This window comes from Rhinoderma darwinii, chromosome 4 (genome assembly GCF_050947455.1).
Source record: "Rhinoderma darwinii isolate aRhiDar2 chromosome 4, aRhiDar2.hap1, whole genome shotgun sequence".
Taxonomy (NCBI): Eukaryota; Metazoa; Chordata; class Amphibia; order Anura; family Rhinodermatidae; genus Rhinoderma; species Rhinoderma darwinii.
Genome location: NC_134690.1, coordinates 347,597,135 through 347,615,333, shown reverse-complemented (window position 1 = coordinate 347,615,333; position 18,199 = coordinate 347,597,135). Strand labels below are relative to the sequence as shown.

Below are 18,199 nucleotides of genomic sequence, written 5' to 3'. Positions count from 1 at the left end.
TGACCTCTAACGGAGAGTGTTTAAAGGTCTTTTTACACAGGCAGATATTCTGCACATTAAATGAGCGCCGATCGACAATACAGCATGTTGATCGGTGTTCATTTGCTCCATTTAAATAGAGCAATGATTGCAAGTATGGCGACGAACGATCATTTAGGCCCTTTATACTTTAGCATCGGAGGCGCCGTTAGGGGCTTCCGTCACAGATTTTTGCCAGACAAAATAATGGAAACCATGACGGAGACCCGACAAAATCCATTAAAGTCAATGGTTGGTTTACGCCATGCAACTGTAAAGGATCTGCGAAACACAGCTTCTGTGTCGACGCCCATGGTTAATCAGTCTGCATCTGTTCCTAGGTCTGATAGAGTGACTCGATCTGCTACCACTCAGGCTGGTAGGCTGAGGAGTGGGAGAACCTATCACAGCCTGGCCAGACGGTTCTAGCTCCCGCCCTTGGTCTATTTATACCTTCATTTGCTGCTTGTCCTTTGCCTGTGATTCTTGCGTTTCCTGGCTCTGCTGTTCCTGCTATTGCCATTGACCACTGCTTCATATTGACCCTGGCTTGACTGACTATTCTCCTGCTCTGCATTTGGTACCTCGTACACTCCTGGTTTGACTCGGCTCGTCCACTACTCTGTTGCTCACGGTGTTGCCATGGGCAACTGCCCTTCTTCCCTTGCTTCTGTGTTCCCTTGTCTTGTTTTGTTTGTCGTGCACATAGTGAGCATAGGGACCGTCGCCCAGTTGTACGCCGTCGCCTAGGACGGACTGTGCAGGTACACAGGGACTGAGTGGCGGGTAGATTAGGGCTCACCTGTCCGTCTCCCTACCCCGTCATTACAGATACAGCCAGTGCTCATAAAGAGTTACACATGTACAGAATGACCTCCCTGGAAATATTCTGAGGATTCTAAGGGAAGCTCGGGTTTTCAAGCTTTGCAGAAACTCAAAAACCGCACCATATGATGATTTTTTTTTGTCTAAGGCTCTTTTCACACTGCATTTGCAGTGTACATATACACACTCTCAGCGTATACGTATACATCAAACTTTTCCATAGGCCCGCATTCGCCCGATGGGGGCCAAAAGCATGTCCTCTTGGCCTCTATCGGGGCAATATATGTGAGTATGCTGCAACAAAAAGGTATGGCTTAGCATAGAAGACAATGTTATTCCATACAAAGGTATTCAGTAAAAAAACATATAGGCCTCATGCACACGACCGTATTCGCGGGCCGTGCACATTTTTCAAATCACGGGCCATTATTTTCTATAAACCTGGACCACAGAACACGGCCGTAATAAGACATGTCCATTCTTTCTGCGGTCCAGGCTCCTGGGCCATGCACGGACTGTGAAAACCACGGTCGTGTGCATGGGCCCATAGAAATCAATGGGGCCGGAATCTCCTGTGGATTTTCCGGGGAATTGAGGCCGCAAAAGCACGTTCGTGTGCATGGGGCCATCCAGTGTGGTATATGTTTTTTTTCAATGGACCCCTATGGGTGACATATCCCACTGTATACCTATACAGTGGAATATGTCGTAGCCTCCCTCTAAGGTATACGTCAGGAGATTCTCTCGGCGTACACTGCAAGCGCGGTGTGCACAGAGCCAACTACAAAATATTTTACTTGGGTTGCTATTGTAAACAGTGCTATTCTTGAAGAAATGAAAGCTGGAGTCTAGAAAAGTTTACCTCTGCTTAATATTACTCTAAACTATGAATGTTTTTTTTCTAAATATGTGTTACTGCACATAAGGGTTGTTCTTTTTTACTCTTACTATTGTATTTAGGGGAAAAAAGCTGCGAAGATGTCTGTTTTATGTAGAATGCATTCGGTGGCTGACAAAGAAGTTGCAATATTTATTGTGGTGAAGTAACTTTAACCCCTTCCCTCTTTAGCCACTTTTGACCTTCCTGACCGAGCCTCATTTTTCAAATCTGACATGTGTCACTTTATGTGGTAATAACTCCGGAATGCTTTCACCTATCCAAGCGATTCTGAGATTGTTTTCTCGTGACACATTGGACTTTATGTTACTGGCAAAATTTGCTCGATATGTTCAGTATTTAATTGTGAAAAACACCAAAATTTAGCGAAAAATTGCAAAAATTTGCATTTTTCTCAATTTAAATGTATCTGCTTGTAAGACAGGCAGTTATACCACCCAAAATTGTTGCTAATTAACATCACCCATATGTCTACTTTAGATTGGCATCGTTTTTTGAACATCCTTTTATTTTTCTATGACCTCACAAGGCTTAGAACTTTAACAGCAATTTCTCACATTTTCAAGAAAATTTCAAAAGGCCATTTTTACAGGGGCCAGTTCAGTTGTGAAGTGGCTTTGAGGGCCTTATATATTAGAAACCCCCAAAAAGTCACCCCATTTTAAAAACTTCACCCCTCAAAGTATTCAAAACAGCATTTAGAAAATGTCTTAACCCTTTACACATGTCACAGGAATTAAAGCAATGTAGAGGTGAATTTTACAAATTTCATATTTTTTTGCAGAAATAAATTTTTAGTACAATTTTTTTTATAACACAGAAGGTTTTACCAGAGAAATGCAACTCAATATTTGTTGCCCAGTTTCTGCAGTTTTAGGAAATATCCCACATGTGGCCGTAGCGTGCTACTGGACTGAAGCATCGGCCTCAGAAGCAAAGGAGCACCTGGTGGATTTTCGGGCCTTATTTTTGTTAGAATAAATTTTAGGCACCATGTCAGGTTTGAAGGGCTCTTGCGGTGCCAAAACAGTCAAAATCCCCCAAAAGTGACCCCATCTGGGAAACTACACACCTCAAGGAAATTATCTAGGGGTACAGTGAGAATTTTGACCGCACAGCTTTTTTACAGAAATTATTAGAAGTAGGCCGTGAAAATTAAAATCAACATTTTTTCAAAGAAAATGTAGGTTTAGCTAATTTTTTCTCATTTCCACAAGGACTGAAGGAGAAAAAGCACCGTAAAATTTGTAAACCAATCTCTCCCGAGTAAAACAATGCCCCACATGTGGTAATAAACGGTTGTTTGGAGACACGGCAGGGCTGAGAAGGGAAAGAGCGCTATTTGGCTTTTGGAGCTCAAGTTTAGCAGGAATGGTTTGCGGAGGCCATGTCACATTTACGAAGTCCCTGAGGAGACAAAACAGTGGAAACCCCCCACAAGTGACCCCATTTTGGAGACTACACCCATTGAGGAAATTATCTAGGGGTATAGTGAGCTCTTTGACCCCACAGGTTTTTTGCAGAAATTATTGGAAGTAGGCCCTGAAAATAAAAATCAAAATTTTTTCAAAGAAAATGTAGGTTTAGCTTATTTTTACTCATTTCCACAAGGACTGAAGGAGAAAAAGCACCACAAAATTTGTAAAGCAATTTCTCCCGAGTAAAACAATGCCCCACATGTGGTAATAAATGGCTGTTTGGAGACACGGCTTGGCTTAGAAGGGAAAGAGCGCTATTTGGCTTTTGGAGATCACATTGAGTAGGAATGGTTTGCGGCGGCCATGTCACATTTGCAAAGCCCCTGAGGGGAAAAAACAATGAAAACGCCCAAAAAGTGACACCATTTAGGAAACTACACCTCTTGAGGAATTCATCTAGGGGCGTAGTGAGCATAGAATTTGTTTCATAGAATTTATTAGAATTGGGCAGTGAAAATAAAAACAATCCTTTTTCTTCAATAAGACGTAGCTTTAGCGCAAATTTTTTCATTTTCGCAACAAATAAAGGAAAAAAAGAACCCAACATTTGTAAAGCAATTTCTACCGAGTACGGCAATACCCCATATGTGGTCATAAACTGCTGTTTGGGCACACGGCAGGGCTCAGAAGGGAAGGACCGCCATTTGGAGTGCAGATGTTTCTGGATTGGTTTCTGGGCGCCTGTGGGCCCAAAACAGTGGAAACCCCCCAGAAGTGACCCCATTTTGGAAACTACACCCCTCAATGCATTTACCTACGGGTGTAGTGAGCATGTTAACCCTGCAGGTGTTTTGTAGAAATTAGTGTGAACTCGATGTTGCAGAGTGAAAATGGGATTTTTTCCACAGATATGTGGACAATATGTGGTGCCCAGCTTGTGCCACCATAACGAGACAGCTCTCTAATTATTATGCTGGGTTTCCTGGTTTTAGAAACACCCTACATGTGGCCCTAATCTCTTGCCTGGACAGTCGACCAGGCTCAGGAGTGAAAGGGTACCATGTAAAATTGAGGCCTAATTTGGCGATTTACAAAGTATTGGTTCACAACTGCAGAGGCTCAGATGTGAAATAATAAAAATAAACCCCTGGGAAGTGACCCCACTATGGAAACTGCACCCCTCAAGGCATTTATTAAGGGGTGTAGAGAGCATTTTCACCCCACAGGTCTTTTCCATTAATAAATGCGCTGTGGATGGTGCAAATTAAAAATTTATATTTTTCCCTAGATATGCCATTCAGTGGCAAATATGTCGTGCCCAGCTTATGCCACTGGAGACACACACCCCAAAAATTGCTAAAAGGGTTCTCCCAGGTATGACGATGCCATATATGTGGAAGGAAACTGCTGTTTGGGCACGCTGTAGGGTTCAGATGGGAGGAAATGCCATTTGGCTTTTGGAGCGTGGATTTTGCTTGGTAGTAGTTTTGTTTGGAGTCTTACTGGTGTTTCCGTTTATAATGTAGGGCATATGTAAGCCGGGCGGAGTATATAAGGGGCATAGTCAGGTGGTATAATAACGGGGTAAAAAAAACCAATAAATGAGATCCATAGATGTGTGTTACGCTGTGAAGCAATCCTTTCCGCACAGGCCGGTGTCGCACTGATAAATGGTGTCATTTCTTATCCCCCTTTTGGTCCACACTCCGCGCCTTTGTAGTTTGGGGAATTTTGCTGGGAAAGTGTTGTCCTGGTATAATACGGGCACCGTCGCTTCCAGCGGATATGTTTGGGCCCTCCCTTTCCTGGTTCCCTAATTTTAGGTCCTTGAAAAATCGCCTCTTCAAACAGAAGAAATGTTCCCCTCGGGCACAACTGCATATTTTTTTATTTCCTGACTTATTGGAGCCATAACTAATTTTATTTTTCATAGACGTAGCGGTATGAGGGCTGGTTTGTTGTGGGACGAGCTGTAGTTATTATTGGTACCATTTTGGGGTACATGCGACTTTTTGATCACCTTTTATCCTATTTTTTGGGATGCCAGGTAAACAAAAAAACGCAATTCTGGCACAGCTTTTTTCGTTTTTTTTTTATACAGCGTTCACCATGCGTTATAAATTACATGTTAACTTTATTCTGTGGGTCAGTACGATTCCGGCGATACCTAATTTATAGCACTTTTTTATGTTTTACAACTTTTTGCACAATAAAATTACTTTTGTAAAAAGAATGTATTTTTTCTGTCGCCAAGTTGTGAGAACCATAACTTTTTAATTTTTTTGTTGACGGAGGTGTATGAGGGCTTGTTTTTTGCGGGACGAGCTATAGTTTTTATAGGTACCATTTTTGGATACGTGCGACTTTTTGATCACTTTTTATTCTAATATTTGTAGGGCAAAGTGACTAAAAAACAGAAACTCTGGTAACGTTTTTTACGGGTTTTTTTACGCTGTTCACCGCGTGCAATAAATAATATAATATTTTGATACCTCCGGTCGTTACGGTCGTGGCGATACCAAATACATATGGTTTATTATTATTTTTCAATAATAAAGGACTTGATAAGAGTAAAAGGGGGATTGTGTTTTATTTGATTACTTGAAACTTTTATTTTTTGCACTTTTTTTTACACTTTTTTATACTTTTTTTACACTTTTTCTCAAGTCCCACTAGGGGACTTGAAGTTCCAACGGTCAGATTTTTTTTTTTCTAATACATTGCACTACCTATGTAGTGCAATGTATTAGATCTGTCAGTCATTCACTGACAGCAAGCCGATTAGGCTTCGCCTCCCGGCGGGGCCTAAATCGGCTTCCGTAATGGCAGAGCAGGAGACCATTGTGTCTCCTGTTGCCATAACAGCAGTCGCCAGTCCCGATTGCCTGTCAGGGCTGGCGATCTGCTAGTAACCGCTTCGATGCAGCAATCGCTTTCGATTGCTGCATCGAAGGGGTTAATGGCAGGGATCGGAGCTAGCTCCGGTTCCTGCCGTTACAGGTGGATGTCAGCTGTACAGTACAGCTGACTTCCACCGCTGATGACGCCGGATCAGCTCCTGACCCGGCGCCATCTTGCCGGCAGCTACGGAAGCCGATCAGGCTCCGCCGCCGGGCGGATCTTGACCGGCTTCGGTGCTAGGCAGACCGGGAGGCCAGTATTAGGCCTCCGGTTGCCATTGCAGCCACCGGAACCCCGGCAATTTCATTACTGGGGTTCCGATGAGCTGCAAACACCTTAAGTGCAGCGATCGCGTTTGAGCGCTGCACTTAAGGGGTTAATGGCGGGGATCGAAGCTAATTTCGGTCCCCGCCGTTACAGCCGGATGTCAGCTGTAAGATACAGCTGAGATCCGGTGATGATGGCACCGGCTCAGCTTCTGAGCCGGTCCCAAACATTTGGCGTACATGTACGGCAAGATGCGGGAAGTCAGTACTTTCCATGACGTACATGTACGGCAAATGTCGGGAAGGGGTTAAGGTGATGCTGGAGGAAAATAAAATGATTATTTAGCATTATTTATTGTGGCTTTATAAACTTGTTGTCTGCTTGTTAGTACTGAGATAACTCTGCTCCTAATGTTAAGGTAAAACTGCCACAACTATGTGTAGGGAGACCAGAGGACTCTAATATTTAATTATCGCCAGTGCACAGCCGCCAGATATACAATGTTCGTTCAGAGATATCTGTGTTTTGCAGTGATGCTCCATTTATTACATTATAACTTGCTCTAGGAAAGGTGTGTTTCCCCACTGAATTCAAGAGGGAAAATAAATATATAAAAATAAATTAAAGCATCAAACATTCTATAGGATTTTTTCCTAGAACCGTTTCTTTCCATGATGTTAATGCTCGATGAATCCGACCATATCTGCCTTTTATAAGAAAAACAATCTGATTTACTCTAAATCATGAAACCATGAACTGACACTGTGAGACTGGTCTATGTTACAAAAATGACGTATTGTTTATAAAAGTTTCTAGCTGTATGCCACTTTGTAATGTATCGTAATTACATATTTTCCCTCCTTAGTCCTGTTTCACTGCTGGGTGTATTTACTTCTGGTGTACAGAATTCTGAGGAGAACTTGTGGATTCTGACTACAGTCTCCTCTGATGTCAAGTTCTATAAGTAGAAACTCGCTTCTGCCTCCCTATCACACAGACTGTTCTGTCTAGGGATTGATCCACTTTCAGATGTCACGCAACAGACTGCAGTAACTGAGAAGAATCATTTTGGCAACAGTAGCAGAGACATTTGGAGAACTGAAAAAAGATTACAGATCTAGAGTGGTGAGAAGGGGTAGAAAGAAGGGGGCTATCTCAGGGTAGGAGAGAATGACCTCACACTGCAGGACCTAGATGGAGTGTAGAGTACAGCACAGAAGAAAATGGTGACGGCACACTGTGAACACCAATACCAGCTAAACACTATAAATAAATATGCATTGCTGCTGAATCTACTTATAATAGTGAGGTTCTAAGCACACATTTTGATCAAATTGTGTGAGCCCATCTGCCACGTCAACGCGACCTCTATAAGGTGGGTCCCTACGCTGCTCGTACCACCAGAACTTGGACTATACCCACATATTCTTGAAGATGGTAGGAACCAGCATTAAACGAATTAAAATCACCCAAAATGGGAGGAGTGCAAGATCAAGAAATGGAGGCAGTCACTATCCACACATATATGCAATACATAAGAGACACAAAAGAGTGTAGCGCACGAGACAGTGATCACATGAGTCAATCCTAAAATATTAACAATCAGAGCAACATTTAAAGCCAAGATAGCAAAAAAATAATGAATAGTAATGCATTAAATTCCAGGCACACTATAACCTATGCAAAAATAAAATATTTGAGTCTAAAACTGAACATTCACTTTAAATACATAATCTTGTGATAAGTCAAAATGTCACAGAAAGTAAAGTAAAGAAAAAAAAACCAATGACAAAACAACATTTACATGCTGCCCAAAGCAGTCATATTTCATTGGCAATGACTACTCCTTTTATTATTCTTTAAATGTGTATTTTACATAGAAAAGTAGACTGTGGACAAAAATATTGGGACACCTACACATTACACCTACAGGAACTTTTTATGACATCTCATTCTATATCCATAGGCATTAACCCCTTCCCGCTATTGGGCGTGACTGTACGTCCAGATTCAAAGTGCTTTCCCGCACAGTCATGCCCTGTAGATGAAACCGGCACAGGAGCAGTGCGCGTTTCATCTTCAGCGGCTGTCAGCTGTAATACACAGCTGACATCCCGCTGCAACGGCAGTGATGGCAGTTACTGCCGATCGCCGCCATTTAACCCCTTCAATGCGGCTGTCAATGGCATCCGCCACATTAAAGTGGTTGACAGAGGGAGAGGGCTCCCTCTGTACCCCTCCGGCCCCCCCCCCTGCGATGGATCGCAGGTGGCGATGGTTGCTATGGCAACCAGGAAGCCGTTGCTAGGCTTCCTGGATGCCCAGGTACGGAAGCCTATTAGGTCCTGCCCCAGGCAGGACCTAATACGCTAACTGTCAGATGAAGAATGACAGTTATAATACACTGCACTACATAAGTAATGCAGTGTATTGTACCAGGGATTAGAAGACCAGATCTTCAAGTCCCCAGGTAAAAAAAAATGTGAAATAGGTAACAAAAAAGTTTTAACTAATGAAAACAACAATCGCCCTGTTTCCCTGATCAACTCCTTTATAATAAGAAAAAAAATGAAAACATAAAAAAAAAACTATACATAATATGTATCGCCGCATTCAGGATGGCCTGATCTATGAAAATATCACATTATTTTTACCGCACGGTGAACACCGTAATTTTTTTTTATAAAAAACAATGACCGCATTAAATTTTTGGGTCATCTTGTCTCCAAAAAAAGATAATAAAAAGTGATCAAAAAGTTGCAAGTAATGCAAAATGGTACCAATGGAAACTACAGTTCGTCACGCATAAAACAAGTCCTCCCGCAGCCATATCAACTAAAAATAAAAAAGTTATGGCTGTCCGAAAATGGCGACACTAAAACATGATTTTTTTTTAGAAAAGAGTATTTTTATTGTGGGAACGTAGTGAAACGTAAAAAAAACTATATAAATTTGGTATCGCTATAATCGTATCGACCCGCAGAATAAAGTTAACATGTTGTTTATACTGCACAGTGAACACTGTAAAAAAAAAAAAAAAAAAAAACGTGCTAGCATTGCTGTTTTTTGGTTTCCTCATCTCGCAAAAAATTTAATAAATAGTGATAAAAAAATCGCATGTACCCCAAAATGGAATTAATAAAAATTACAGCTCGTTCCTCAAAAAACAAGCCCTCACACAGCTCCGTCAACTGAAAAATACACGTTATGACCCTCAAAACGCAATGATGCAAAATGATGCTAAATGGCGGCCCAGACTAATTTTTTAGGTCCAGTAGAATTTCACTAAATACCCCACATCATAATTTGCTGGACCCTGTAGATGCAGCGGAGATGAGGAAACTTTAGGGCCTTGTGCTGCTTATAGGGCTAGTGAAGAAGTCAAAGATTAGGCAATACTGGAGCGCAGATATTTTGTAAAATACTCAATAAACCCGGCCTGCGTATAAAGGATTGGTTCAAAGCGTACCACATCAATCTATGGATTATTCATTTACCCCATTATTACATCATCCTATTATGCCCTGATGCACTCCGCCCAGCTTACATATACCATGATGTACTCCGCCCAGCTTACATATGCAGTAATTTTTCGGGGGTACCACTGTACTGGTACTATAGCTCAATGCAACATGGTGTCAAAAATCAAATCTTGTAAAATCTCCACTCCAAATACTAAATGGCGCTCCTTCCCTTTAGAGCCTTTCTGTGTGTCCAAATAGCAGTTTATGACCATGTGTGGGGTATTGCCTTACTCTGGAGAGAATGCTTTACGAACGTTGAAGTACTTTTCTCTTATAGTCTTTGTGAAAATGGTAAATTTTGGGCTAGAACTACATCTTTTTTTTATTTTCACATCCCAATTCTAATAAATTCAGCAAAAACCTGTGTGGTCAAAATGCTCACTACACTCCTAGATTAATTCCTCTAGGGGTGTAGTTTACCAAATGGAGTCACATTTCAGGGGTTCTTACTGTATTGGTACCTCAGGGGCTTTGTAAATGCAACATGGCGCCCAGGAATCAATCCTGCAAAATCTTTGCTCCAACTGCCAAATGGTGCACCTTCCCTTGTATGCTGCCGTGTATCCAAACAGCAGTTTATGACCACATATATTTCCCTACTCTGAAGAAGTTGCTTTACAAATGTTACTGTGCTTTTTCTCCTTTGTTTGTTGAGAAAATTAAAAATGTTGAACTAATGCTACGTCTTATTGGAAAATAATGTAATTTTTAATTTTCACTGCCCATTTCTAATAAAATCTATGAGACACCTGTGGGGTCAAAATGCTCACTACACCCCTAGATGAATTCCTCAAGATGTGTAGTTTGCCAAATGGAGTCACTGTTCTGGTACCTTGGGAGCTTTACAAATGCGACATGGTGCAGAGAAATCAATCCAGCAACATCTGTACTCCAAAAGCTAAATGGCGCTCCTTCCCTTCTGAGCCATGATGTGTATTCATACAGTAGTTTATTACCACATATGGAGTATTTCCGTACTCTGGAGAAGTTGCTTTACAAATGTTGGGGTGCTTTTCCTCATTTATTTGTTGAAAAAATAAAAAATTCTGAGGTAAAGCTACATCTTATTAGAAAATAATGTAATTTTTCATTTTCACTGCCCAATTCTAATGAAATCTATGAAATACCGGCGTGGTCAAAATGCTCACTACACCCCTAGATGAATTCCTCTAGGGGTGTAGTTTCCCAAAAGGAGTCACTTTTGTGGGGTTTCCGTTGTTTTTTCACCACAAGACCTCTTCTAATCGGACATGGTGCCTGAAATATAATTTAAGAAAAGGAAGGCCCAAAAATCCACTAGGTGCTCCATTGCTTCTGGGGCTTTTGTTTCAGTCCAGCAGCGCACTAGAGCCACATGTGGGATATTTCTAAAAACTGCAGAATAAGGGCAATAAATATTCAGTTGTGTTTCTCTGGTAAAAACCTTCAGTATTACAGGAAAAATGGAATTTCTGGAAAAAAAAATGAAATTTGCAAATTTCCCTTCCACTTTGCTTTAATTCCTGTGAAACGCATAAGGGGTTAAGAAACTTTCTAAATGCTGTTTTGAATACTTTAAGGGGTGCAGTTTTTAAAATGGGGTGATTTGTGGGGGTTCCTAATATATAAGGCCCTCAAAGCCACTTCAGATCTGAACTGTTCCCTAAAAAAATTGGCTTTTGAAATTTTCTTGAAAATGGGAGAAATGGCTGCTAAACGTATAAGCCTTGTCACGTCCTAGAAAAATAAAAGAATGTTCAAAAAATGATGCCAACCTAAAGTAGACATATGGGAGATGTTAACTAGTCACTATTTTGTGTGGTATAACTATCTGTCTTACAAGCAGATACATTTGAGTTTAGAAAAATGCACATTTTTGCACATTTTCTCAAACATTTTTTAATTTTTCGACCAAATTTTTTCACTAACATAAAGTACAATATGTCACGAGAAAACAATCTCAGAATCGCTTGGATAGGTAAAAGCATTCCGAAGTTATTACCACATATAGTAACACATATCAGATTTAAAAAATGAGGCTGTGTCATTTGGTCCAAAAGTGGCTGCGTCCTTAAGGGGTTAAAATGTAGTTGGCCCCCCTCCCCTTTGCACGTAAAACAGCTTCACCTTCTTTCTACAAGATTTCAGAGTGTGTCTGGGAATTTTTGCATTTATCCATAAGAGCACTTGTGAGGTCAGACACTGACGCTGGACGAGAGGGCCTGGCTCAAATCTCCGTTCTAGTTCATCACTAAGGTGAGCGATGGGGTTAAGGTCAGAGCTTTGAGCGGGCCAGTCAAGTTCTTCCACACCAAACTCGCCCAACTATAACTTCATGGACATAGCTTTGTTCACTGGGGCACAGTCATGCTGGAACAGAAAAGTTCCTTCCCCAAACTGTTACCACAAAGTTGGAAACATACAATTGTCCAAAATGTCTTGGTATTCTGAACATTAAGATTTCTCTTCACTGGAACTAAGGTGCCAAGCCAACCACTAAAAAACAACCCCATAGCTGCAGAGAACCGTGAACTCACTCCACAGAACATGTTTCCACTGCTCCGGAGTCCAGTGGCGGCGTGCTTTACACCACTCCTTCTGATGCCTGGCATTGTGCTTGTTGATGTAAGGCTTGCATGGAGCTGCTCAGCCATGGAAATCAATACTATGAATCGCCCGCCGCAGGGTTTTCGTGTGGATGTTAATGCCAGAGGAGATTTAGCTGAGTTGCTGTGATTCCTAAACGCTTCCACTTTGCAATAATACCACTCACAGTTGATCGTGGAACATCTAGGAGGGAAGGCATTTCAATAACTGACTTGTTACAACGATGGCATCCTATTACAGTACCACAATGGAATTCATTGAGCTCTTTAGAATGACCCATTCTTTCACAAAGACTGCATGGCTATGTGCTTTATTTTATTCGCCTTTGGCAATGGGACTAAATGAAACATCTGAATACAATGATTAAATGGTATGTCCCAAGACTTTTGTCCATTTAGTTTGTGTTATACGCAAAGTATTATAACCCGTTTCTATGTCTTCCTTTAAAAAAATAAAATAAAATTAGGGAGCATGTTTAGAAATAATTTATTATACGGTCTCCCCGCTCTATTTATTGCTTCCTTATTAAAAAAAATTCTTCATTAAAAATGTCGTCTTATCTGGCTGCACAAGATAATTTATGTGACGAATTGATAGGCTGATCCTGGAATATACTAGAGATAAGTCTCCACATCTGGAAGATATCAGTCTATCATAGAAAAATGGTGTCAGCTGTCTTTTATAGTTCCTTATGTCACATGAGTCAAGCTTATAAAATGTGAGGAGCTGATGAAAAAAACATAATGTAGGGCCAATTTTTTAATTCCAATTTTTTTTTATTGGATTTTACTTATAAAAAAAACCACATTGCAATAAATAAATGTGAAAGCAAAGGTACTGATCATTGTTAGCATAGCAGGATCTATATTCAAAATGTACATGAATATTTATATATCCATATAGAGAGTTGAGCGACATGCTTTATCTTCGGGCGTTTACGTCTCTGACCTCCCATTGACATCAATGGGAGGCAGAGAAAGTGTATGTCGCTGCGTTTTTTGCCCGCGGCACTCTCAATGGCCGTGGGCGAAAAACGCCACGAAAAGTGCAGCGAAAAACGCAGCAAACTGCATGGAATTTTGAGACAGAATCTTCTGCCTGCAAAAATGAACATACCCTAAGGCTGGATTCACACGAGCACGTTACATCCGTAAAGGACGGAACGTATTTCGGCCGCAACTCCCGGACCGAACACACTGCAGGGAGCCGGGCTCCTAGCATCATAGTTATGTACGACGCTAGGAGTCCCTGCCTCGCTGCGGGACAACTGTCCCGTACTGTAATCATGTTTTCAGTATGGGACAATAGTTCCACGAAGAGGCAGGGACTCCTAGCATCGTACATAACTATGATGCCAGGAGCCCGGCTCTCTGCAGTGTGTTCGGTCCGGGACTTGCGGCCGAAATACGTCCGTCCATTACGGACGTAATGTGCTCGTGTGAATCCAGCCTAAGAGGTTAAACCGGCAGTTTCGGCAGGAGCCTGGCTGTGTACAGTGGCAGAAACCCACAAGATACGAGTGACAGATATATCCGTCATGATGCAGGAACTAGCACCCGCTTGTGACGAATATATCTGTTACTAGTCGTTGAGGGGTTAACAATTCTAATTTTGAAAGAATACTTACTTTTCAGCATATTTCCACAACTGCCTAAAACTTATAAAGCATTACATACTAGACAGGATGGGAATGTTGTGAAGTAGTTTGAGGGAAATATTTTGGTACTTTCTAGAATATTCCATGTGCAGCTAACTGGGACTGTAAACATAAAATGTATCAGGTGCTTGTAATTTATAGACAAGGGCACAATCTCCTTTGTACTTGGCTATTACATGTGATGTATGAAGTTGCAGATGCATTGGGGGAATATCTGCCACGTAGAATGAGTCCCATGCGCCGCTTGGTAAGTGCCTAAATATAACTCAGGTAGCTCTAATGTTAGATATTTGTTTTCTTTTTCAGGTTCCCTTGCATGGGAAATTATCAATAAAATGTCTACACACAGACTAAGGCTGAGTTCACACGCGGCGGACACGCTGCGTAAAGTTACACTGCATATCCGCCCTGGTGGCCGCAGGGAATTCCGGGCGGAAAACCGCACCAAACTGTTGTGCCGTTTTTCAATGTCCGCTGCGGAAAACTGCAGCATTTAGCCGGCCTGCTAGCTGTTTCATCCCAGGAGACCGCTGCAGCCTGTGATTGCCTGTGTAGGCGGTCACATGGGATGAAACGTCATCCCAGGAGGCCGGCCCTCTGACGTCATCCAGGCCGGCCTCCTGGGATAACTTTTCATCCCATGTGGCCACCGCTACAGTCTGTCATCGCAGGAGGTCGGCCTTGAGGAAGAAACACAGACTTCTGTATAAGTATAAGATTTATTTTTAATATTTTTTTTTCTGCGTTCCGTTTTTTTGCCGCATAATCGCTGCAATTCCGCCACAGTAAACACAACTGCTATTTGTTGCGGGTTTTACCTCCCCATTGAATTCAATGGGGAAAACCCGCAACAAATAAGCAGCGTTTATGCAAATACAATTGACATGCTGTAGAATAAAACTCTGCACCACATGTCAATTTCTGAGCGTTTTTTTCCGCTCACTATTTACACAGCGTGTGGACGAGATGTGTTCTATTTTATCCACTTTGCTACTACTGTATTATGCTGCGGATTTTCTGCACCGAATTCCGTTGCGGCAAATCCACAGTATTTCCGCAATGTGTGAACTGACTCTAATAGCAGTCATTTGGGAATTTGCCCAGGCAGCAAAATGATGTCTGGTGGTATCTAGTTTTGATCTGTGTCGAGGAATGATACGCACCTATGTCTGGTGAATTCTGGAAGTTCAATATGTATCTATAAATCCAATGCGCAATATTTCTGATGTGATCATTTTGTTTTTGTTGGTTTTAGGAGTGAAAAACTTCAGCGATGTTCCCAGTGCAAATTTGCCAGATACTGCAATTCACACTGCCAGGTAAATGACTGTTTAGTATTACCACGTATGGTTTTTGTTCCTGTGCTATTAGAATTTTACTATGGAATAAACATGGCTAATGCTTGAGGATCCTAAAAGAGTTGTCCGGTTTCAGCAAACTAATGTTATTTTTTGTAAAATTAAAAGTTCTATAATTTTCCAATTTACTTTTGGTATAAATTTTTCACAGATTTTGAAGATCTCTGCTTGTTGTTATTCAGTAGAAACATTCATTGTTCACTTCCAGTGGATAAAATTCTGTGGTTGACGTAATGGACACGTAGGTGCACAGCACGTTAGTTAGGCCGGTTTCACACGAGCGTGTTCAGTCCTTGATATACGGACCGTATGCCGGCAGTATTTCCCGGGCCGTACACACTGCAGGGAGCTGGGCTCCTAGCATCATAGTTATGTACGACGCTAGGAGTCCCTGGCTCGCTGCGGGAAAACTGTCCCGTACTGTAATCATGTTTTCAGTACGGGACAATTTTCCCGCAGCGAGGCAGGGAGATGTAGTTTTATATTGGTACCATTTTGGGCTACATTAAACTTTTTGATCACTTTTTATTAAATTTTTTGTTGGATATGAAGTAACCAAAAACAGCAATTATGGCGTTTTATTTTATTTTTTTACGCCGTTCACCGTTAAATAGTGGTATATTGTAATAGTTTGGACTTTGACGGATGCGGCGAAACCAATTTTGTTTATTTATTTATTTTTACATTACTTTAGAGGAAAAATGGGAAAAGGTTGTTTTTTTTAACTTAATATTTATTTTTATTTTTTTACAGTACTAAAAACTTTATTCAACTTTTTTTTTGCACAGTTTATTAGTCCCCCTCGGCGACTTGAATTGATTGTTGATACAATACACTGCAATACTAATGTATTGCAGAATATCTTAATTTTTACAGGCTCCTATTAAGCAGTCCTGGGAGCCCTTGGGCTGCAATGACAACCATTAGCACTCGGCGATTGCGTTGCAGGCAGGGCGATGATCTGTCCAAGGGGGGCGCCCCCCACTTTCTAATGTCTTAGATGCTGCGTTTGTGATTGATTGCATCATTTAAGGGGTTAAACGGCCAGGAACAGCGCGATCGCTGTTCCTAGCCGTTAGTCACGGGTGTCAGCTGTAATACACACCTGACACCCGCTACGTACGGAGCAGGTTCAGCGGGTGCGTCTGCTGCATACATCACTCCCCGCACCACGACGTGCTATTACATCGTTGTGCGGGAACAGGTTAATTTTCGTAAACCAAACAACCCCTTCAAATATAAAAAAGATATAATGAAATACATTCTTTATTCTAATCTGTTCTTAATTCCTGAATGTATATATAGGTATTTTTTTTTCAAAATTGTTTTTATTGAACATTCTTCAGATTAGGGTACATAAAAGAAGAGATCAATAGTCAAATCAACACTTGTGCCAGACAGAGCAGGGCATTGTAAATAAGAAAAAACAAAAAACCCTAACCAAGCAGAGCTAAAATTAGCTGCATAAAAGGAAATATACAATAGTATAGCACAGTCAGCCGTCAAGTCAAAGTAGTATAGCAACTAAAGCAGAGGGAGCGGGGAAGGAAAGGGAAGAAACATAACACGTATACAGAACATCTAGCACAGATAATAGATTATGCATACAATATGTGTTGTTTTTCCATCCCTACGGGGCGACGTATATCTCAGGAAGGGGGGTAAATGTAAGCGATGGACCAGCCAATCGCGCACTATCACCCGCAATGAAATATAACGTGGTTTATCCCTGAGGAGGACGAGAGAAATGGAGTGCACAATTCCCACTGACCCCAGGAGAATCCGGAACCCTGACAAATCACATCCGGATGTTCCCCAGGCACACCTGAAACTGAAACCAAACCGTGAATTCAAAACATTGTCTAATATTTATTTTGATGTTTTGTGGGAGCAATGAAATAAAGCTATACCAAGTATCAAAAAAGAATGTATATATTTTATTCTAATGGCGGCCATCTTGGTGATTAGGGTGGGAGCCATCTTGCGTGAGCTGTAGCTCTGAGCTGCGGACCACCATTACAGAGGCTTGCTCTACAGCAGTCACTTGGTAAAAAACAACAACAAAACTCCTACAGGAAACATGTCATGGACTTCTATGGGAGAATGTTCTGGGCATGCTTTGTGACATTTGCAGAGGTCACTCGGCAAGGAAGGGGCGGGGAAAGGAAGAAGTGAGCGCTGCCCTTCACATACTCTTAATGGTGTGATCCTGTGTTATATATCTCCAGCTCTGTAATAGCGGTGTTACTTTTCATTGTTATCCTATATTGTGAAAATAATACGATGACTGCTGAAAAGTGATCCTATTGTGAGGCTGAGTGGCTAATGTAAAAACTGCAATATCTCGAGATATTTTTAATAAACTGACATACAAAATTTTAAAAAAAGAAGCTACAATGGCACTATTGTGCTTGTTATATTATTGTAGACCTGCAGCTAGGAACCCCACTGATCCTGAAAACTGTAAGATGTTAGCGCCATACATTAAGTGAGTAGTACAAATATATTCACCCTTACACAATTTATCATGATATTAATTCAATACAATCTGGCGCTATCCAGTAAAAAACGTATTTGCTAAATGTATTTGTTAAACGTATGGTTTTTAACATTGGAGTCTATGTGTGATAGATGGCCATCAAATGAATAGCATCCATCGGCCATTCTGGCATCCATTCGAAGAATCTGTCGGAGGTATACGTTTTTTAACATGTTTGTTTAACATCTCGCACCATATATCTTTTGCT

The 18,199-nt window shown here is 41.3% G+C and overlaps 1 protein-coding gene across 1 annotated transcript in view; it reads left to right on the top strand.

The window, feature by feature from the left end:
• The window catches only part of SMYD3 (SET and MYND domain containing 3), a 655,697-nt gene that overhangs the window by 102,848 nt on the left and 534,650 nt on the right, over positions 1-18,199 (top strand). Inside the window, exon 2 of the mRNA XM_075862906.1 lies at positions 15,350-15,413. Coding sequence (XP_075719021.1) covers positions 15,350-15,413 — 64 coding nt within the window. The remainder of the gene's footprint in view (positions 1-15,349; positions 15,414-18,199) is intronic.